Source organism: Vicia villosa, linkage group LG7 (assembly GCF_029867415.1).
Source record: "Vicia villosa cultivar HV-30 ecotype Madison, WI linkage group LG7, Vvil1.0, whole genome shotgun sequence".
Lineage (NCBI taxonomy): Eukaryota > Viridiplantae > Streptophyta > Magnoliopsida > Fabales > Fabaceae > Vicia > Vicia villosa.
In genome coordinates, this window is record NC_081186.1 from 76946529 (window position 1) to 76971034 (window position 24506).

Sequence of the window (24506 nt, forward strand, 5' to 3'; positions counted from 1 at the left end):
CAAACTTATTAAACGAGAAAGGAATGCATGACACAATTGACATTAATGGTGTGTTTAGATAACATTATCCATATGTTATGTCCAAATAATATTCTTCAATTGAATAATATTTTCCCTCATTTATAAAAAACGAGACAAGATAAGCAAGTTTGAAAGTTTATAGAGTGTAGGATAACCATAAAAGTGCAATAAGCAACCTTTTTAAAAACTTAAATCTTGTGCCAAAGTTTGAACCATTTAATTTTGATTGCTACAATAGTTTTACGTTTGTGAGGTGAGAGACTCTTTAATCTTTCATAAACTATTATATTTCTTTAAAGCAACATTCAAATTTTTTTAACAAGATATAAATAAATAAAGCGGGGGAGGCTCTGTACAAAACAAACGACCACAGTGGGAGTCGAACCCACGACCTTCTGATCCGAAGTCAGACGCGCTAATCCACTGCGCTATGCGGTCCTTGTTGTAAATATTTTACTGCTTTATGTCCTACAATTACCATCTCTCAACAATGAACGACAGAAGTCCCATGATCAATGTAACCAAATCACGTCCTACATAAATCCTCCAGTCTGAATGATTCTAATACTTTATGAAACCATGGTTGATATATTTGAAGAAGTTATGATATTTTTAAACCGTGGTTACTGCACTTTAGTGTATCATGGTAGTGTCAAATATAATACAGAACCACCATATGGTTCAATTAATATAATTGACACTTGCATCGCATGAGATGGAGATCCATGACCATGAGACGACAGTTCTTCGATAGTCTCAAATGATCGTCCAACATCACTAGAACCTAACACAACATAAACACTATTTAATCTCAATACATGGAATATACTAGACATATTTGATGTCCATATAACACTATCCAAATTGGTTTCGCACCAGTGACAGAGACAAAACTGAAAACTTAAATCTTCTAAAATCATAACAGTGACAAGCATGCAATATATGAGATATCTAGCCGTTAATAGTTGAGGTATCAAGTAATAAATATATGAGATTTTAAAACTAAAAAGAAAAATGAATTCATTATACTCACTAAAAGTAACACAAGGATGTCAAACAATTTAGGCTCATAAATATCTTTTAAATGCCGAAAACCAGATAGAGGGAATTAAATGTGTGTTTGGATAACACTGTCTAGATGCTATGTACGAATAACATTTTTTGATTAAATATTTTTTCCTTCAACAATTAATTGGGCGTGTTCGAATTATATTATTAAAATGAGGTGAAATGGACAATTTCGAACCATAAAAGATGTTAAGAACTATAAAAGATGTTAAGAACAATCCTTTTAAATAACTTAACTCTTAAGCCAAAGTTTGAACCATTTAATTTTAAGGACAAAACTTAAGTACAATTTTATAGGTGTGGTTGTTATTATTTTTCAATAAAAATATGACAAGTATATTTAAATGATATTTAAGGAGTGAAAATATGAGCAATTTGCATATGTGAAAGAAGAAATTATACTCCTAATTTTAGAATGAGAGACTTTTAATCTTCTAAAAAAAGAGACACTCCTAATTTCATATTTTTAAGTCCTCAACTTTTTGTAAAAAAAAAGTCCTCAACTTAAATTTAGTATTCAATCTATATATCAAAATAAGATATAGAAGTACAAAAAGGCGCGACCACAGTGGGAGTCGAACCCACGACCTTCTGATCCGAAGTCAGACGCGCTAATCCACTGCGCTATGCGGTCTTTGTTGCAAGCCCTTTCCGGCTTTTGATTCTAGAATGCTAGTTTGTAGCGCTTTGAAAACGGCAAGACGAAGAAGAAGAGAGTAGGTAGGGTTCTACACGCGATATACCAAAAATACCCCCACACGTCCCAATGTTTAAGGGCACGAGTTTTCACCAAATTCATTGAATAGCGAGCGCGATAACTGAATATTTTAAACCAAGAAAATCTAGTTTTATATTTGCAGATTTAGGGATTCGAACCCTCGTCTTCTTCATCTCGTGAGTAACCGCACCGCACCGCACCATGAGTTCTCCAAGTCCGTTACAGTCAGCGATGCTTATGGGAGCACCAAGTTTTCCGAACGCCATTGCTTGGTCTGATGAGAATCTCATTGCTGTTGCTTCGGGTCACATCGTTACCATACTTGTACTTTCTTTCTCTTTTTCTCTCTGTTCGTTACTTCATAATTGTGTCATTAAATTCAACTGTTAATAACTGTTTTTAATTTTTTAATTTTTTTTGCAGAGACCTGACTCGCCTTATGGACCACGTGGCTTGATTCAAGTCTTCCCCGGCGAGCCTCGTATTTTAGGGTTTGTAGAAAGAAAAGGTAGTTGAACTTCTCTCAAACTCTGCCTCGTGTCATTGTAGTGAAGACTTTTCTATGAGTTGTTAGATGGTGGACAGATATATGTATAGGCATTGTTTGGATAATTAACTTAATTTGCAGCTTATAACATATGCATCATATAAGCTATTTACATAAAATAAAGACTAACTGTTTTTGTAATTGATTTATAAGCTGTTTTCATAAGCTATTTTGATTATACTATGGAAATGATCTGAAAATAGTTTATGGACTTGCTGTAGCCTATAGGCTGTTTTCATAAGTTCTTCTTAGCAGTGTCACCAACTTATGAACACGACACGGACACAACGACACTGATGATGTTAAAAACGTAGGACGCAAACACTGCTATATAAATTCTAGTATTTGACCTTCAGTTATCCATTTGTTATTAAAAAGTGTTAAAAAAATTTCTAATCAAAATTAATGTATTTAATCTTTAATTGATAATATTGCTTCAATACATGTTTAATTCTTTTAGATGTGTGAAAATTTTCCAAAAAAATGTAGAAAGTATGTTGAAGTATAGAAAAAACTATTTTTTTGAAACATTTGTCTGAATTGTCCGACATGTGTTGTATGAGAGTCAACGGGTGTAGGACATTGATTAAAAAAGTGTCGAAACAAAGTCACAACCTGTTTTTTTTGGGGACATTTGCTTGACTTTTTTACAACACTTGTCTGAATTTTTCAACACGCCTACTTCTAGAGGTGTTTGTGCTTCATAGTCACCAACAAGCTCGGTGGGAAGAATAGCGTGAAATTCTGCCAGATGTCATTAGTAGAAGACATTTTTTTAGAAAATATAGATTGATTGAAGAGTAACTAGTAAAGGTCCCAAAAATGCATGAATATGGAGACAAAATGGCACCAAATAGCATTGTAAAATTCCACCATTTGTCTCATTAGAGGAAGACTTTTCATAGAATCATAGAACATAGATAGATATCATAGCTCATTAGTGCATGTTAGGAAATATGGTGAGTTTGATGAAATAAGGGCAGTATCGTGGTTTTGTTAAAACTTCAAAGTGCAACTTTTGTCAAAATCATGGGGGCACAATGTGGCTCTTGCAAATTGTCGGTCAATCCAAATATGATGGGTCGGCCCAACACGTGTAGATACCTAAAGCAAATTTTATAGTGAGACTTGTTGAGTTACAATAACACAAGACTTACAAAAACAAAATATAAAACTATAATAATATAAGTTTTGTTGAGTTCTAGGTTTGAACCTGGGCCAGGAAGGTTATAAGGCTCTCATCTTAACTAATTTAGCTAGGTAAACGTCCATAAACAATCCCTCATATATATTATATATTTATTATTAAATTGTATATTGTGAGACCTTGGTTTGGCCCAAACTTTTAAGGCCTAAAGCTCTAGTTTGAGCTGCTCGGCTTGGCCCTATGCACTTAATCATTGTTGTGGTAGATCAAATTGCATTGACACCGGCATCTTTTTCTTTTTGAACTCTAGGATGATTATGTTTGAAATGCGCCTGTTATTGAAACTACACTAGCATATAGGAACTTTTTCATGAACTGCTTCATGAAGTATTTCTATGTTAATAGTAATGTGTATTGTATTTGTTAAGTGACATTTATGAACTCTTGAGTTTGTGATTATAAATTCATATGTAGTAATGTTAAATGAGAGTTCAATACTTTTCATTTACCACGGGGCTAAGCAAAGTGTTAACACATGTTGAATTGAATTGTACACAGATTTACTCTCTGGAGGTCTCCTGCCTACGGCTTTGTATCGGGATGATAAACCAGTTGTTCGATCAATATCATGGTCTCCACTTGGCATGGCTTCCAACTCTGGGTATGGTTTCTCATGTTTCCTGAATCACCGAGTCAATGTTTTGGGGTGATTTTAAATTGTTCATACTAAACAAAATGAAATGAAATATAATAATCACTAGAAAGAAAGTTGTGGTAGCTTCCAATGTAGAAAAGCACTTAGATTCTCACCTTAAAGATTTGAACATTTACGATAAAAGGAGACCAAGAAACAATATTGGTCAAACCAACAAGAAGTTTTTTGAGGCAAACAAATTATCTTGGAACTTAAAATATAGGGAATTAAGTTGTCATCTAATCCTATAGCCAACTTCATGTGATGAGATTAAGATTGATTGTTGTTTGTTAAATTGCTTACACTGTTCTGGATTGAGGTTGGTGGAATGGTGGTTAGCTCAACCATATTTTTCTTTCAGTGTTGACTCGGTTGTATACAGTTGAGATTACAGAGAATTTTTCTTGGACTCAGTAGTTTAATTTTGCTGGAAAGTTGTTGTTGGTTCATTTCATTTAGTTGTAAAGTTCAAGGTTTTTTTAGTTACTTTTATGCATTTAAATATTAGTTTGAGATTTATTTTACAACAGGTGCTTGATAGCTGTTTGCAATTCTGAAGGACACGTGAAAGTTTATCGTCCACCTTTTTGTGATTTTTGTGCTGAATGGATCGAGGTATGTGCAATAGAAGTGGTTAATTTTTTGGATTTGGAATCAATGCTATCTGCTATGGCTTATACTATATGGAACCATGTGTTCAAAAAGAACGTTATTTAATTTTTTTCAGCAATTACCATTTTTGGATTTGTGCAATATGAAGAATTTGGGAGTTTTAATATTGTATCCATACATGGTTTTAAGTCTAATATTTTATTCCTATCATGTTTAGGTTGTGGACATTACTGAAATGCTGTTTGAATACTTTCAATGTACTGAGTTTCGAGGTACAGGGGTTTCTTCATTAAATTTCTCCAAAGTAAGTTATCTCATTCACCCATTTTTTTGTTGCTTTTTTCATTTATAATTCTCCATGAAGTATAATCTATTCTCTGTTTATTCTCTCTAATGAACATTTGGAAAGCTAAGATAAAAAATAACATGCAAAAACTGTTTTAAGGAAGATAGATATACAAAGTGTGTGTGAACTAGTGTTTTGTTGCCAATACCATATATGTAACTAGTCTATATACATGTTTACAAGCAACAAGAACAACCAAAATATTTTCCCATTAGGTTGGGTGGGTTACATGCATCAAATGATGTCATATCATGAGCCATGTCTATAGATAGACCATTGAAATCTATTTAATAGTTTTGCTTCCTTTCCCTCTTATTATTTTTCTATCTCCCATTTCTTCTTGTCTCCTTACTTGTGCTTCTATGGCCGCGTCCACGCATATCCAAGTCACCTATATGATATTTTACCGTATTGTCTTACAATGGAAACCAATTTTCTCTGTAATGATTTTATTCCTAATCATCTATCTTAAGTAGTAACATTCTCACTCTACTATGTTAACCTTTCTCAGTTTCTTGTTGGTTCTTTAGAATCTACATTCAAACCCCATTAATCTCATAACATTGCAATTGGATGCTTAAAGCCATGAGGTATTTATTTTTTATTTTTTTTATAGTGATATTTTTCTATTGCAGTTCACACTCAACCTTTTTCGTATTTTATCCTTCTCCCATGGATTCTATGGTTGACAACTCCCTCTATCTTTTTGTTATTATGAACGATAGACATGATATATCTATGCAACTTTGTCGTATGTTCTTATGAAGCGTGCATTTCAGATATTCTGTTTTACCTCTAGTAAAATGAAACGCATGTGCTTCCAAGGTTACTATATCATACATAATAAGCATTTCGCAACATACATACCTATAAAGTAGGCACATTTAGTACCAAGATAAAAGATAAGTTCTCAAAGTTTAGTCTACGTGCAAATCTTTACTTTAGGAATGTCTTTTGGGACTCCATCTTGTGTTCTCTTTGTTTGCTCAAATGCAAGCAATACAAACTAATTTCTTCTCTATACCATTTCCGCAAAACCTTTCTAGGGATCTTATTACGTGTTTTTTCCAACTCATTCAAAACAATGTGTATATCTTTTTCTTCCTCCAATATTGCTCCACGTCCCACGAGTCTTTGGAACAACTGACAAGCATTTAACTTCCATGTTGCATGTATCCATGATATATTTGTATATCTTTTTAATCCATGCAAGCAATTAACTTCTGTTTGTATTTTAACATTTGTACGATGTCATTTACTTTGTCTAGAGATTTACTTGATGTAAACTAAATTGAATCAGTTAGTTGCACTTAACCAGTATAGCATTGCCCTCTTGCAAATAATGGTTAAGTTCTAAATGAAACCGCTGTGTTTAAGTTTCGTCCAAAATCACCATTATTTGTGTTTATTTGATTTTTAGGTTCCTAGCATTAGACCGTGTCTGCAAAAAAATGCATCAGATCAAGCCGATTCTGTCACACGTAATGATAAACTGTTGAAAAAAGTGCCACTGATAAGCGCAGATGAATATGCTTCCCGTACTGCAATGCTTTATTCGCTTGTTGTTTCATGGTCTCCCTTGCTGTGTGTAGCATCTGAGTTTTGTTCTGATCCTGTCAATACAAGTGCTCCTGTCAGTCTTCTTGCTATCGGAGGGAAGTCTGGTGAAATCTCGTTTTGGAGATTCGACCAACCAGATTGTTATACTATTGAGGAGACAAAAGCCCCAATTGCTGTGAAGTTTGCTGGTTTTCTTCAGGCACACAATTCATGGATCACAACAATGAGTTGGCTGTTGTTTGCTTTTGATTCTTCAAATCCTCTAATTGTATTAGCTACTGGAAGCTCTGATGGGAGGTGAGTTGGTTATACTTATGAAATTGTGTGATATGAATGTCATGAGTGTATTGCTTTCATTCCCGAGGTAATTGTTTGAGATAAATCTATGTTATCAATCTCGGATAGTGGCGCATCACGGTCATCCCTAGAAAGGGAACGGAGAGCGGAACGACTGATATTTTAGTGACGTGGACTAATGCAGTTATTAATACTAATGAACACATAATTGTTAAAAACTAAAATAAATTAATCAAAATTCATGAAGTATTCATATTTAGAAATAAAAACCAATAGTCTTAAGAAAAACATACTTTCAAATGGCAATAAAACACAATAAAATAACCTTGTCATCCTTAAGGGTAATATCATATGCGGCAGACATGGCCGGAGCGGACTTTTCAAAGCAACGTCATTCCAGATCCAATTCCATTATCATGGTCGTTCCATCCGAGTCACCCATTTGTGACGGAATGGCACGACTTGACGTGGTTTTCTTGGCTTTGCTGTTCCATGCCGAGATAATGGCCGGAATGGCAGAGTTTAGTAACATACCCAAGGTGTGTATAAGGTGCACTACTTTTAGCTGTGAACCTAATAATCTTCGTAAAATAAGTGGTCAAAGATTTAATCCTCACACTTCTGATTAATAGATTTAATCCTCACACTTCTGATTAGTAGATTTAATCCCACCTATTGTCTGGACTAATCTGCGATATATATGTGCTTTATAGTGTGAAGGTTTGGTTGGCTGAAAATAACAATCTGAAATCATCAGAAGTTGATCAAACATCCTTCGTGTTATTGAAGGAGGTACGTCCCACTTATTTTTTTAAATTTCTTTTTGTTTCTATATCTTCTTTATGAATAATTCCTTTATGCAACTTTTAATTTCTAATTAGGTTATAACTGTCAATGCTGTCCCAGTTTCGGTACTTTCAGTAACTGTGCATGCTCAATACCCCTCCAAGATGCTTTTAGCCATAGGCAAATGTTCTGGTTCCATTGAGATATGGCTGTGTGACATATCTTCTAAGGAATTTGATAAGCTTGGGTCATATGATGCACATCATTATGCTGTAAGTTAATTCCCTTATTTTCTGACATTGATTGAAAATTTAGGGTGTCTTCCTCTATTGATTTCTACATTTTTATATCCTTCAGGTTACCGGTTTAACTTGGGCATTTGGTGGAAGATTTTTGTGCAGTTGTAGCCAGGTTTTATTTTCCTTCCAGTGACCTGTCCAATTTTCTACGAAGTATCATTAAATTTATAATTGAGACATTAATACATTCGATAGTTCATATTCCGTACCAAATTTTCTATCTTCCACCAGTTACATTCTGCATTTCATGTCTCTAGGTAAATAAACCTGACTTCCTAACTGTCTTATCATGGATTACAACTGGGTCCTTTCAAGTAATTGCTTGAATATTTGCAGTTTAGAGTGTCATTTGCTGTATGAATTTTTCAGTAATACTGAACCGGTCTTCTTAATTTTGTATGCATGCAAGCTTCCAAAATGTGATGAAACTGCTTAGCCTTCTAGAACTGGTTAATCTGAGCTGCTTTTAGGACTAGTTTGCATAATGCAGCGATAAATTATCTACAATAATTGAATTTGTGGTTATCTTAACCGAAGAGTTCTAAAGCAATTTCAGCTAATGAAATTAAACATTAAACTCCCAACAGGTTCAAATAAACACTTCAATAATAATGTTGTTTCTCCCTCTTCCATTTTTATCCATATGATTGCATAGATGTCCATAACTTGTGTTTCCTATGATGTATCTGTCATTGATGAGTAATTGCTGAATTGTTGGTAGGATAAATTATTGCATGGATGGATTTTGCACGAGCGCCGCCTAGAGGAAATAGCCAAATTTTCTGAGATGCTCCGCAGCAATGATTCAACCTGCGTATGATATTACCATGCTCTGTAGTTTATATCATGTTTTGTTTTTATCTTTGTTTTCCCTACTAAGTAAAATATGCTTTTTTTTTCTTCTCTTTTCTGTGCAGCCATCAAGAGATGCATATGATTCAAGTTTTGGTGTAGCTGTGTCCCCTGGAAATCTTGTCATTGCAGCTGTATGATATTTCTTTTCCATCTTAGTCTTGCATATATGTTTCAATTTTGCAGCAGCCCAAATGTCAGCCATCATTGGTGTAGCCTTAAATAAAAGAAAGTAGATTAAATTAGTAATCATCATCTGGATTCTTTAGAATTTTTTCATGGTAAATAGACAATCAATTTCTCAAGTGTGGTTCTTTCATGAAAGACAGGGTTTGAAGAAATTTGGAGAACTTGATTATTAGAGTACAGTTTCATCTGACAAACGACCAGATTCAATTTCAACTTTTGAAGTAACTGTTTGTTTCACCCATATAAAAAGCTCACAAGTTACCACTGCCATAGTTTTTGATTTTCAACCTCTTCACTAGATCGAGTAATCATACCTCCATCAAAGACCTAATAACTTGGAGTGCATCGCCTATCAATAAGTGAACCAACCCAATCTGCATTTGAATATCCCACAATAACGTAAAATTTGAGTCGCTGCATCCCAAATTTCAACACGTATTGCATGAATTGACTCATCACACAGATTGTAACCCCTTGTATCTACCAAAATCTGATAGATACTTAAAGAAACTGTAAAAATGATAGAAACAGAGAAAGAGAAAGAAAGAGAGGGCAGGTAGATTGCATTTTATGTTTTGAATCTTATCAAAATAAAGTAGTTACAGTACTCAACAGAATGGGTATTTATGCCCAGCTAGCTATGAATGTGCTGACTCAACAGAGTCAGTTACAAGGTTAATTCCTTGTTTGGCTAAACTAATTTCTATTAGCCTAGTTGCCCAGTTTAACCATTACTTTATTAGGAGTAGAAGAAGTGACCTTAGTAGTTCACTTAACTAATTTCTATTAGCCTAGTTGCCCAGTTTAACCAATTACTTTATTAGGAGTAGAAGAAGTGACCTTAGTAGTTCACTTCACAAGGCCGACCCAACTTGTTTAGAGGCCTAAAGCCACTTTTAAAGTGAGGTCTTTAAAATATTAAAATATATTAAAAATAAATTAATTTTGTGGTCGCCAAGAGTTGAACTGAAGACCCATAAGCTATGAGGCATTCCTTTTACCCACTCAACTATGAGAATTAATGTAAACTATATTTCATTTTATATATTTATAACTAAATTAAACTTTTTTAAGGCCATTTTTTTCCCCAAAATTTTGAGGCCTAAAACCCTTGCTTGGGTCGCTTTACCCTTGGTCTGGCCCTGGTAATTCAGCATCAGTTCCCTAACCTCAATTAATTGAGGTCCAACAATATATGTCAATCTCAGTTTCTTAAGCTTGTAACTTTTTTTGTTTTGTTTCGAGGAATGTGATGAGTGAATGGATTGCTTTGAATATGTGTTTCTGAGTTTTTTTTTTGGTTGTTTATTGCAGGTTCATTGCTTTGATGTTGATAAACTGAATCGAATGTATGAAGGAAGGTATAAGCACGTTTTCATGGCTACATATTTGTGTTTTTCCTTATGGGTTGAGTTTTTCTTGAAAATTGAAACTAGAAACAAAATTGGGGAGCCTCATGTTTACACTCCTAAGCTCTCTCTTTATTTTTTGTTCCTTGTATTTTCTAAATAGAGATTTTATGAATTTAAAATTGACAAACTTGGACAGGATTCTGAGGGCAGCTATTGACTACTTCTGGATTGGTGGGCTACAAATGGATGTTTGGTTGAAATCTCCTTTTTCACGTTGCATTGAAGAACTTCCCAGTTTTCTTGAGAAAGAATTAATTTATTGGGGGACCAATATCATATGGTCTTTAAACCAGTATCAATGTCTTGATAAGGCTTTGGTTTTTTGGGATATAAGTGCAGCATTATTTGCTTTCATGGATAACAACTCACAATATGTAGAACATTTAGTGATCAAATGGCTCTCATTATCATTTCTGGAATCTCATAAGAATCTTCCTCCTGAAGAAATGTTGTCACGTCTCATTTCAAGGTTATCAGACGTTCCTTCTCGGCTGCTACACTTACTCAATATAATATGTAGACGTGTAATGTTAGCAAAGCTGGATCCTGATCAGATAGCCAAAATAAACAGCGAAGTTCAAAACTTAGATGGGGCATGTCCTGTCATTGATGATCAAATGACTAAGTGGATAGAAATTCTTTTAGGCAGTGAAAGAGAGCTCCGTGAAAGGCACGTAGGTTTTAGTTTCTCTGCTGTCAAAACTACCAGGTCCCTTCAAAAATCACCTCCATCCAAACCTGGCCGCTGGTATCCTTCTGGATTAAAACAAATGGAACAATGGGTTGCTTTAAATCAGGAACACATACGCGACCAGTTGAAATTTGTTGTACCGAAAGTTACTCGGGAAAAAAGGTACTGCTCGTATCAAAATGACACCTTTATAAATTGTTTTACTACTCAACCAGTACATTACAGCTCATTACCATTCATGAGGATATAGGTTCTCTATTTTGACGACTTTTTTCTTGAATAAAAAATCTTTTCCTTTTCCGTCATAATGAACAAAATAAGGATTTTGTTAATATGAGTTATATATTGTCATAAAATACCGTGGCTTCAAATCAGAACTTAAAATATGCTAATCACTATACATCTTGTATTCTAATAAATAACAGGTTTGCGAGCAAGAAATGTTCAGCAGTGGAGTCATGCAGTTATTGTTCTGCAGCTGTTCCATTTGAATCCCCAGAGTTTGGTTTTTGTCAAAGTAAAGATTGTGCCAGTGATACTATTAAACGCCGCAAGTTATTGAGATGTGCTGTTTGTATGGAGGTTTGTCCTAATAGCCCCCTATGGTTTTGTGTATGTTGCCACAGGGTTGTGTTTAGATTGGCTCCAGAACCTCTTTTTAGGATGCCTTCATTTTGTTTAGATACAGACTCGTCAAATAGATCTTCCTCTCAAGCAGTTTCCTCAAAACCATTGTGTCCCTTTTGTGGGATTCTGCTACAGAGGAAACAACCAGATTTTCTACTTTCTCCTGCACCTGTATAAGAATATTGAACTATTATTTATTAATTTATTCATTTATGTTTTATTATACATGAGATGTCACTAGTTTGAAACCACTAAGTTTTCAAAAATGTTTTTACTTTACCATTAAATTTAAACCTGAGAAGTCATGTGGGGACTTTAAAGTAATTATAGTAGAGTGGTGGACAAAGAATCTTAGAAAGTATGTATCAAAACTCATTTCAACAAATGTGAAAAGTTATAATAATTTAAAAAAGTGCTGGTTGAAAAAAGTGACTCCTAATGCATTGACTCAGGTTATATTCTTCAAGAAGGGTCTTTGATTGCCGTGTATTTCCACACCTTTGATTTTCTATATTATGTTGTGTGCGGAATTGAGTTTTCATTTTTAAACTAACTCTGTCGACAAACTCAGTCTTTATTTTCTTTAAAGCAAATATATTTATTTTCCTTTATAAGATTTATTCCAAAAACATCACAATAAAACTTTCATGCTTTTCATATAACCTATGAGAAAAAGCAACTTTTTGTTCTGTGAACTTTATTAAAGAATCAAACATAAAAGAAAAATATATATGCCTAAAATCTTCATAATAAGATGCTATCAAACACTTTATATAAATAAATTTAGAATAGTCAATACTTTCTATTACTCAAATTATTAATTAGAGTAGCTACAACTATATATGCATGCATGTATGTGGGACAAAAAAAAAGCAGTCGTTATTAAAAGTGATTAACAGAAAGCCAAATGTATGGATTTTTTTTATAGCTCTTCTATTTCTAATAACAACAACAAAAGAACCCTTACAAACTAGAAGATTTTAGAAGCATAGCTGCAAAAGTATTCTTTCACCTCTTTATTCTTTACATTTTTTGATTGCTTTATTTAATTATAGATTATAGAAGAATAGTGATTTCAAGGACAATCATATTCTTTGTTCTTTTCTAGCAATGTCCTTTTTTTCAACTAATAAATTAGAAGCTAAACATAAAAGACAAGTGAATTGGCTAGACAAGATATGACATGGCATCCATGACAATGATATAAACCTGTATGATGGCTGTTCTATATTTTTCTTTCTGTTTCTCTGTAAGGAAAAGCAACGTTCACTTCCTTCATCCCTTTCACCTTTATTTATGCTATATTCTATCCCAACATATAGTTACTTGACAGGTATATATACTAATAATAATTTAAAAAAATATTTAATTGAATATAATCACACGTGTAATTGTCCGACACCTAATATCGATGCGAGTTAGACACCAACACATCTTCAATCAAAATTATTGGTAGTATGAAGATTATTACTGCCACGCGTAATCTCTCTGTGTCTGATACTTAAAATTAACACGTGTAAAATGCAAACATACTTATCAAAATTTTTAGGGTTATATAGGTTATTATTGTTGGTAATTCCTTTATTTTTTTCTTTCTAAGGAACAAAACAAACTTGTTACAAATTCCTTTCCCCTTTTTTCTACTATAGCACTTTCTTGAACATTCTTCTCTGTTAATTTCAAAACCAGCCAACAAAACAACTCCCTTGGTTTCAAACCAAACACCATCTATAAAAAGCATATAGTCAGTCTAAAATTATTATCAACATCAGTGAAAGATGGCAAAAACACACCAAGTTGGAGTAGCCATGGACTTCTCTCCTACCAGCAAATTAGCACTTAGATGGGCCGTTGATAATCTGATCAACAAAAATGATCATATCATCATGATCATCGTTCAACCTCCCTCGGCTGATCACACCAGAAAAGAACTTTTTGAAATTACTGGTTCACGTTAGTATCCCTTTGCCTTCTATTTCTGTATAAACTTTATTATATATGTGAAACATGAACGATTAATTTCTTTTTATATATAACAGCTCAAGCTTTTATATCACAGGTAGTCCTTTCTTGCATCACAATCTATGAATTTTTTATGATTTTGCAGCTTTGGTGCCTCTAGAGGAATTGAGGGAAATAAACTTTACAAAGCAATATGGGATTGCCAAGGATGTTGAAGTCATAGATATCCTTGAAACTGCCTCCAAGACCAAAGGGGTATTTACGTTATTAAATATAATCACATGTGTCGATATCGGTGTATCGGACTTGCTTTTAATTTGAAGTATTGGTGTTTTGAATCAGGCAAAGGTAGTTGCAAAGGTGTATTGGGGAGATCCAAGGGAGAAATTATGCAGTGCTGTGGAAGATCTTCATTTGGACTCATTGGTTGTTGGAAGCAGGGGTTTAGGTACCATTAAAAGGTACTACAATTTATATTTCACTAAACTAATTTGAATGTTTTAAGTTATGAAACACGGACACAAAAATATCATACCAACACTGATACGTTTATATCAAATTATCAAATATATTTATAAAAAATAATAAATTAAACATAATTACAAGTGTTTGTGTCGGATCAAACACATGTTTTTAGAGGTGTCGGTGCTAGAGATTTTAAGAGAATTTTTGTGTTTAATTTGATTCAAAAGATTGTTTAAACATTTGACATATGTTTTTTTTTCAGTGTGCTGTTAGGAAGTGTTAGCAAGCATGTGGTTACAAATGCTTCTTGCCCTGTCACAGTGGTCAAGGGAACGCAACCTTCAAAGTCTAGGAATTGATACTATTAATATTTACTTATGGTTTATATTCATATGATAAAAATAAATCACTTAAAGTATTGTACCCTTTGAATAGCTTTGGCTAGCTTGAATACTTGTTTTTTTTGGCTTGTTTGTGTGTAAATAATATATGAATTTGCGTAGTACTCCCTCCCTCCCATAATGAGTGACCTATTTAGAATAAAATGATGTCCCAAAATGAATGACCTATTACAATTTCCAATAAACTTTTTTCATTTCTACCCTCTAATTATTAAAAGTTTCATCATTCCCAATACATAATAAGGGTACTATAGTAAAAATATTATTCTCTCTCTTACTTTTAACCACTTTTCTTAATATGTGTGAAATGGTAGGCTGAGTCACTCATTGTGGGACGGAGGGAGTATTAGTAATCATCTTTACAATTTATCTCTTAGTTGCATCTCATAGTGATAGTTATTTGCCATATATATTATGGATAAATGACATTGAAGGTTGATGACATAGGTGTGTTTGACCTCTAATGTGATATAATATATGCTAAATATGAGGTTCATACTACTTCTTCATTTTTGGGAGATTGGTCTTCTAGCTTACATTTTGCTTCTATATGATGGACAATGTGTCTCTTTTAAGTTGTAAGTTGAACGACTCTTTTGGTTAGTTTATGGATAAGGAAAGAAAATGGAGACCAACCATCTTACTTCTTTTTTAGGAAGTCCCTTAGACTGAGAATATTCCCATAAGCTGTTTATTTTCAATCAAAAGGATGGCCAATAGAATATATTTGGGGTGTGGGAGAATGAGGTTTTGATTTGTGAAAACATATTAGTTAACACATTTAATTAATTAAACTAGGGATTGTTTTTAAGTCTTAAAAACTTTTATTATATTTTACTCTTCAACCACCTTTCCTTTTAATTTTTTTCTTCCAAATAATATACTCCTCTTTCAGGAACACCACATATTTAAAGGATGGATCCAATTGGGAAATCTCATCTCCTTCACATTACTATCTTAAGATTTTAAAAATATCATTTGCTAACAAATTTTTGAGTTATTGTTATCCATACTATTCTCTTATTTGTTCAATGCCACATAGACTAAAATGTAATAGTTTGACTTATTTATCAATTAAAATTTAATTGTTTAATAAATTAATAGAATCATAAGAATAAAGGTAAAATAATTATTTTATTAGATTCTTTCTTGGTTAATTGGGAAGGAAGCTTTGCCTACCAATGAAAAGTGAAATCGGCATCATCTCGCGGTCACACCAGCCTGTGCGATATGCGGAGGAGTTGTAAAAAATCTCGATCATTTATTTTGAGAATGTAGTAATGCGAAGCGGTTGTGGGAGAGAATTGTTCCTTCTACTATTCGATATGAAATCAATGTCCAGGACTTCCAACAGTGGTTTGCAAATACTTTGAGTTCCAAAAATTATGTACTGAAGCTTGCGGTCATGTGGTGGATATGGAGATGGCGTAATCATGTAATCTTAGGTGCAGGAAATTGGAACCTAAATTATGTTATGAGACAGGTTTGGCAGGACACTAGAGCTTGGAAAAATTGGATTCCGTTACCGGAACATGTGGCAAGTCAGCAAGGTGTAATTAGATCTGGACCTTTACCACAACATGCAGGCCACACTATGGTCACTCTCATGGTGGACCAAACCTGAAACCTGAATATAAATTAGATGTGGGTGGTGCGATTATCCTTGATACAAGTGGACGATGAATCTCTGGAGTGTCTTTTAATTTTAGTGCCGAAACCGCTTTCACTGCATAGCTTTTGGCTTTGACATGGGGATGGAACACGCGTGTTCTCTTGGGTTTAAATATTTGGTGTGTAAAACAAATTGTTGATGGCTACTGAGGTTCTCACTGCAGAGGTGGATGTTTCTAACTTCGGGATCAAGATCTCATTATTCATATTAGACAAACTTTGGCTAAGGAGTGGACTGTCCTCATTGAGAACACTACTAGGAACAACAACACTGCCGCGGATCTCATGGCTCGTCAAGCGTCGCGAGATGTTTCCCGTTGTCAAATTGGGCAATTATCTTCGTCCGGTATCATTGCTACTTTGTGTCAGAATTCTGTTTTCTAGTTTTTCTTTATCTTCCTACTGGTAACCAAAAAAAAAAGAAACATCTCACAATCAACCTTCTTTAGTTGATAATTGTATTAAGAAATACAATAATTATAGATTTAAGTATGATGAATTAAAAATAATTCAAATAAGATAAAGGTGAGCGCATAATGAAAATCTTGCTAATCTTAATAAAAGGTAATGTAGTCCTTTTCATGAAGTATATACAAATTTCTCAATAGAATTTCAGAATTCTTCCTCCCTTGTAAGGAAGGAACCACACAACTATGGAAGAGGAAAGTAAGGAACTACCATCCTCAAGGTCATCATGGATGCATGCAAGTAAGTCCCTTTTCCCACCTTCCCGATATCTAGTTCATACTTTATTTTATAACCATCATTCTTTCCTTGTTAAAAGGTTAAACCAAGTTAACAAAAAGAGTAATTTCATAATCAATTCCATTGGTAGAGGTGATAGACCTAAGAAGTGAAAAGGAGTCTAGAAAAAAAGGACTTGAGGATGAAAGATTGAATTTGGAGTAAGAAGAAAGAGAGGAAAGAAAGATAATCACCATCTTTCAATTATTCAGGTGGATTTCCTTCTTAGGTTTTGACTTAACTAAAGTAGGATCAAAGTTTGCATGTTAGTAAGATTAGACTTGATAATTTGTTCATGAAAATGATGAATTATGCATGAAATGAATGTCAGGAACCCTAAGTTAAGGGATATGAATTTAGATGTATTTGTGTATATTTTAGTGTATATCATGTTATGAATTATGTTATATTTAATCATAAATGATTAAAAATGATTTTGTTATGTCCAAAGATGATTTTGTGTCTGAGAGAATCATGAATTTTCTATTACGCAAGTTTGAATTGAATAAAGAGAATGTATGAGTTTATTAACGTAGTCAAGTTTCTAGTCATTTAGTTAGAGGTTTGGATCAAGAAAAACATATGAGCATGGTTCAAGTTGTGCCAAGTATCGACTCATAATATCACTTCATTTTTGTTAAAATTTGAAATCATTGAAGTGTGATTCAAATCATAAGAATGGTTGACTCGAATCAAACTAAATGTGAAAAATCAAGATTTGCTTATGCGAGTCTGAATAGAATCACGTAATTGTATGAATCGAATCAAATATGGTTCTGAAAAATAGGATTTTTCTTTTGTTATTTTGATTCGAATCATAGGAATTCATGACTCAAATCATTGAAGTTGTGACTCGAATCATGAAGATGCGTGACTCGAGTCCAATTCTGGCATCACATTTTGGATTTTGGTTATATGATCTTGATTCAAATAAAAAATATGGATGACTCAAATCATAAAAGGGTTGATTCGAATCATGTGAGATGTTTTTCTTGGTTCTTGGATCTTGATTCAAATCATTCACTCTCTTGACTCAACTCATACCATTTTCCTTGACTTGAATCAAATAGGTATTTTCTTTAATTTTTGTTCCTTATCTCTAGCACATATATAAATCCTTTTTCTAAATATCTCATAACCATATTCTATGATTTAGAACTCCCAACACATATTTTCTCTCAAACTTTCAAAAAAGGGTTTTGAATTTTGTTTTAAGTTCGAATCCGAAATCTCTCTTCATCTTCAGCCTCTTGCCTTTTTCTTTGTTATTTGGATTACATTCTCATTTTAGGGTGTGAGATATTTGTGAGGAGGTTCGTTTTGTGATTAACGCTTTGTGAATATTTCTTGAAGATGTTAGGGATGACATCTTTGTGTGCCTATGGCTGGTATCGATAATCCAAAAGAAAAAAATGAGGCTCTTCTCTCTAAGATTACTTCAGTAGAGTTGTGTGGAAGTTGCTTCAGACGAAGTTGAAGTTTTTCTCATCTTCATACAGTTTAAGGCTCAAGGTACATGTAAGGTTGAGGAATGATCATTGTAAAACAAAAGTTTGGAGCATCATTCTTGAAGCTGGAAGATATAAATCAAAGTCGAATGTAAGACACTCTATACAATCAAAGAGGATTCAAATTGAAGAACTTTAATTTTAACATTATCTCAAATTGTGATTGTATAAAAGAATATGTGTGGTATTGTCAAAATCACAGTAGAGCCTCTAGAAATGCAACACACGATCTCTTCTTCTCTCTTTTTATATTTTGTTTAGGATTGCATGCTTAGATTTAATAATCACAGGATATTAGGATTTACCACATTGACAGTGATTTTATGTATAAGTATCAAGTAACACTTGTATAAATTCATAATAAAGAATAATACTTTTCTGATAAATTGAAAAACAAAGCTTTACTTATATATACAAACTAGATAACAGAAAGCCTTTAATATTAGGAGAGCAGTTAGGAAAAACTAATTAATATCTAAAAGGTAAATAAAATTAACTATGGAATAGTTTCTATGTGTGAGACACCCCCACAAGCTGGACTATGGAGATTGAGTAGTCAAAGCTTGGAAATATGCGAGTCAAAAGCCGATTTGTAGATAGGCTTCGTGAGAAAATCTGCTAGCTGTGTGCGAGTATGTATAGGAAACAACTTGATGAGGCCAAATTCGATCTTTTCGTGAGTGACTTGACAATCAATCTCGATGTGTTTGGATCTTTCATGAAAAGATGAATTATGCGCAAGATAGATCACTGAATTGTTGTTGCAGTAGATTGAAGTACGCTGATGGAAGTTGTGATTCTGGCCAAGACGCGATATTCAACTTCTAAGCTACTCCAAGAAACAATGCTTTGCTTTATAGATTTCCAGGTTATCAATGATGAGCCTAAAAAACAGCATATCCAGTAATGGATTTTCAGGTTACAAAGCAAAAAGCCCAATCCAAATCTTCAAAACCAGATAATAATAATAAGTTAGTATTGGCATCATAAAATAAACAAGTCGCGGGAGCTTTTTTTAAATAATGTAAAATCCTAATAGCTTCTTTAAAGTGAACAACTTTAGGATTAGAAATATGTTGACTAAGCTGTTGCACAGCAAAGGCTATGTCAGCTCGAGTTGTAGTTAAATATAAAAGTCTCCCAATAAGCCTCCGATATTGAGACGCATCCACAAAGGGAGTGGAGTTGGCAGAATCAAGTTTAATGGAAGGGTCATAGGGAGTATTAGAAGGCCTGGTGGCAAGTCGACCAACATCATCCAAAAGTTCTAAAGTATACTTTCGTTGGTTGACGAAAATACCTTTGAAAGAGCGAGCTACTTCTAAGCCAAGAAAAAAATCTAAGATTTCCTAGGTCCTTTATCTTAAACCTATTGTGAAGGTGATTTTTAACAGATTGAATTTCTGAAAAATCATTTCCAGCAAGAACAATGTCACCGACCTATACAAGTAAAGCAGTAAAGGAGGAATTATTATGTTTAGTGAAAAGGGAGTAGTCAGCAGTAGAAGGTTTATACCCAATAGTTAGCAAGAAATTAGAAAGTTTAGCATACCATTGTCTGCTTGCTTGTTTAAGTCCGTATATAGACTTGTGAAGCTTGCAGACTTTGACATCCAATAACATAAACATCCAATCACTTAATTGCGATTTTGACTAAATTTTAATCTTTAATAATGTATGTTTATGTTATTGGATGTCAAAATTAGTGTTTCACTTTAAAAATAATAAAAAAAAATCTATTTTTTAAAATTGAAACAAACATGCCCTAAATAACAGTGTTTTAAAAACCGGACCGGACATCAAACCGGTGATGGTATTGAGTCACTGGTTTATTGGTCAAACCATTGGGTCACTGGTCGAACTGCATGACTAAACCAGATTACTTGATTCAATAGACCGATCGTTATAACAAAATTATATAGGTATACAACATGTCAAACCGAATGATTTAGTCTCTATAAAATATAACTAACACTTAAATTTTTTGAAAATATCATATCATAAATAAATTTACAAGTTCATAATTTAAATTCAAATTTTAAACATAGATATCACACATAATAAAATAGTACAAAATTCTAAAGTTGAACTGCAATCAAACTTTAATCGCAACATAATCTACTTAAATAATATATAATTAAATAATTTATAATCAAATAATTTTATTGTCTACTAAATTTTATTTAAAGGAAGGAAAATTGTTTAAATGTTGGGATCTCCTTCTTCAATATCAAAATCATATGCAACAAAGTCAACCGTCTGCAACATCTTTATTTTTATTTTTTATTTTTTATTTAAGTTCTTTTCTTTTTTATTTTTATTTTTCATTAAAATAATCAAAATGACGTCGTTTTAATTTTTTTAAATAAATTTTTTGTTAAAATGCAATTAAATCACCGGTTCATGAAAATCGTCGGTTTTTACGATTTTAACGGTTTACACCGGTTTTGACCGGTTCACACAAATTCAATGACATATCCGATCTATCAATTGAACCAAACCGGTTCCCGATTCGTCCGACCAATTCGGTCCGGTTTTTAAAACAATGCTAAATAATGAATGTTTAGCTTGAATAACATAAGGATTACCTTATATCTGGCCTATGGTAATATGAGATAAGTGTAAGTATGGGATAAGATGACTGTATAATTAAGATTAAGTTCCTTACCCTCATAATGAATAATGCTTAGGATCTATGACTAAGTCTAGACCAAGTAGCAATGTAGGAATACATAGGTTAATCCTAGGTCAAAGAACGATTAAGTATGATTAAGACTGATTTATAGTTATGGTTTATAAGAAAATTATAATAGGATGATTATAGAAGCTTAGTGACTTTATGAATTACCTAAGCTATGAGACATGGTTAAGTTCCTTGTAGGTAACAATAATTTGATTCCGTACAAGGGTAATGTAAGTATAACATAGGTTTAAAGAGGATGAACCAATAATTGTGATTTATGTATAAATTTGGTGATGACTAAGAGATAATGAATAAGGCGTGAAAATTGAGTAGTTATATAAAAGTATATCAATGAATGATAAAGTTATTATGCAAGCATATTATCTAATTTTTTTTATAAAAAAAATACAGTAGAATTATAGTTTAGTATGATATAAATAAAGAAAGAAAAATATTCTTTTATTGAATTTGTTGAAAAATGGACCATCTATTGACATGGAGAGACAATAGCATTGGTAAGGGTCCACCTCAATACTTTATTATTGAAGAAATTTCCTCATTTGATTAAAATCAACACGAAACGTCCTTGAATTAAACTTTTTAAAGCCCATTATTATTGTATCTTTTGACAATGACTTCACATCAAACATGCAATAAGAAGTGGACTTGTAAAGCCTAAGTGGAGGGATCGATCATTTGGCTCCATGCAATGAGAAATATTAGGTGGGATCTTATCACCAACACAAAAGTTTTGGATTAATCTAAGCTGTTAAACAAGTCATTATTGATGTACTTGTATTAATAAAATGTTAATAGGTTAATCTTTCTCTTGTGGTTTAATAATATCAACCTTTTATATATAGAGAAATATTATTGTATTGATTGTTATATTCATATTTTCTCTTTCACCATATATATTTCGTTAACATATAGCTCAACAAGCTGAACTAAAAGCTACCATAATTTATTTTGATCACTAAGTGTTGAAAAAGTCATGTGTCATTAAGGATTGCGTTTCTTTTAATAGTAGTATAATAATTTAAAGTTTAATTGTAATTTTTATCCTCAATTATTATTTTTTATTTAGTCTGATCTCACCATTTTAAATCTGAAATTTTAATTCTTTATTTTAGCTTTTTAAAGATTTTAGTCTTTATGTAAATTTGAAGACAATTTTTAATGACATAACGCTCACATTGATGACGTGTCATAGTCAGTTCATTGATAACGTGTCATACTGAACTTTTAAAAAAAGTTATTTTTATTTAAAATTTATGTTTAACATGTCATCAATGAGAACTATATGTCATTAACAATTACCTTTAAATTTGTGGGAAATTAAAATCTTCATAAAACTAAAATTCCGAATTTTAAAATAAAAGAACAAAAACCTAAAAAATAACATAATAGAGAATCAAAATTACAATTAAACTTAATTTAAAATTTATTACTTAAAATAGATAAGTGAAATATTGCATCTTGAATCCTACAAATTTTAGTGAAATATCCCTACATAACTGTTAGTTGAAGTCTTATTAAATGGATTTTGTTACAAGGTACATTTTGTTTACGGTGAATTGATTAAAGCTTCCTATATTCATTTTGATAAAAATGTGAATTGTAAATCTTATGGTATAAATGTGGTTTGCCCATTTTTTATTCAGGTCACCTATCATTTATGTATATAGTACTATGCATGCGAGTATATTAAAAAAATTATATCTCATATATTATGATTTTGGTCATCCTTATATATCAATGTTTTTGTGTTGAGCTATACATTTGTTTTTGGTTTTTGAAACTTATTAAATTACGATTCTTTGACTTATTACTTTTGATTCTTTGATTTATTTGACATTGTTTGAGGACAAATAAAGTTTCAAGTTGGGGCGAGTTTGAAAAATGTCAAAATGTCGTTATTTTGAGTTTATATTTGTGGCACTTATCGACTCGATTCTTTCTGTTTTTATAATAAAATTCCAACTTTTGTGTAAATATGTGTATACTTAAGTTTTGATTCATTTTATGTACCGTTTGACCATTTTTCATTTGTTTTATAGGTATTGATGCTTATTTGAGGTCCGAGCAATAAAGTGTCCTAGGCACGACTTCGGATACGCGATTTTGAAGCAATAAGGAGAAAATTTTACATAAGCCCGCTTAGCCAAACTGTAGCGTGCTAGGAGCTTCAGAAACAGAGAAGAGCAATTTTTCTAAGCTCGCTTAGCGAGAGCGAGATCCATTTTACTATATTAGATGTTGTAGGAATAATTGTAGCTCGCTTAGTGAGCCTGCACAGATTTTTCTTTATACTCTTTCATTTGTAACACAGTTAGGTGATGGTTTTGGGGGGTATTTTAGACCCAAACTCCATCAACCTCATTCGTTGGTAGATTTAGGTTAGAAAATAACTATGGAGCTTGCATTTGGATGATTGGAGGTGAATTGATCGTCGATCGAAGCTGACAAACCAAGAGATTTTCGGTTCATTTGTCTTCTTCTTTGTGTATTCTCTTTTACTTGGGTGTTGTATATGTATTTACTTTGAACTCATGTATATTTGTCGCCCACGGCATTATATAAAACTTGCTTTACAAATCTTTGTCAATTGTTGTCTTAGATTTTTTGCTCTGTGCTTGGGGTTTGGGTTGTTATAGTCATATACTGCTCGAATCCTTATCTAGGATGATTATCTGTTAGTTTATAGACTCTAGAGATAGATTTAGAGCTAACATTCACTTGGGTATTTGTGCTCAACACCTCTGAGTTGGTAGATCGTCGGCGCGAGAAACACGGTTGTGTTATGTGTTGTCGAGGTGTATGGAGAGATCGCCGCTGAGATGATACAGTGGGTTTAGTGGTTGATACGTGATAACATTGACGAGTATCGTAGGTTAAGTATAATTGGTCGATAAGTTTAAGTCTATGAAGAGTGAATATTTACATGCCTGGTAAGCTAATTCTATCCGAAGAGTGGAGTATTTATTTTCTGTTCATATGTTTTGTTTTCTATTTTCATACTTTAATCTATTCAAACGCGAGCTCGAAAACATCGAAACCGTTGAATGACATTCTAACAACCATCTATGTGGACACGATAAATTCCCGGATAAATACTTCAAAATCTTTTGTTGCTTGCCGCTATGCATGCTTCAACATAGCTCTGGATTTGTCTCGGGCTGAAATTTGATTGAATTTGTGAATTT

The 24506-nt window shown here is 32.9% G+C and overlaps 2 protein-coding genes and 2 non-coding genes across 4 annotated transcripts; 2 read left to right on the top strand and 2 right to left on the bottom strand.

The window, feature by feature from the left end:
• Positions 1-385: 385 nt before the first annotated feature.
• Positions 386-459, bottom strand: TRNAR-UCG (transfer RNA arginine (anticodon UCG)). The gene has a single exon. It is a non-coding gene; the product is annotated as a tRNA-Arg (tRNA).
• A 1190-nt stretch (positions 460-1649) lies between these two features.
• On the bottom strand, positions 1650-1723 carry TRNAR-UCG (transfer RNA arginine (anticodon UCG)). Its single transcript has one exon. It is a non-coding gene; the product is annotated as a tRNA-Arg (tRNA).
• On the top strand, positions 1660-12080 carry LOC131620891 (uncharacterized). Its single transcript, XM_058892076.1, has 15 exons — positions 1660-1809; positions 1950-2131; positions 2231-2315; positions 4060-4162; positions 4726-4810; positions 5025-5111; positions 6574-7010; positions 7724-7802; positions 7892-8068; positions 8154-8207; positions 8817-8909; positions 9013-9081; positions 10451-10497; positions 10685-11401; positions 11665-12080. Exons 2-15 carry the CDS (start codon positions 2009-2011, stop codon positions 12041-12043), a joined length of 2535 nt encoding a protein of 844 aa, XP_058748059.1. The 5' UTR covers positions 1660-1809; positions 1950-2008; the 3' UTR covers positions 12044-12080.
• A 1371-nt stretch (positions 12081-13451) lies between these two features.
• On the top strand, positions 13452-15040 carry LOC131620892 (universal stress protein PHOS32). The gene is made up of 4 exons (XM_058892077.1): positions 13452-13819; positions 13974-14083; positions 14171-14289; positions 14556-15040. Exons 1-4 carry the CDS (start codon positions 13645-13647, stop codon positions 14650-14652), a joined length of 501 nt encoding a protein of 166 aa, XP_058748060.1. The 5' UTR covers positions 13452-13644; the 3' UTR covers positions 14653-15040.
• The last annotated feature ends 9466 nt before the right edge of the window (positions 15041-24506 follow it).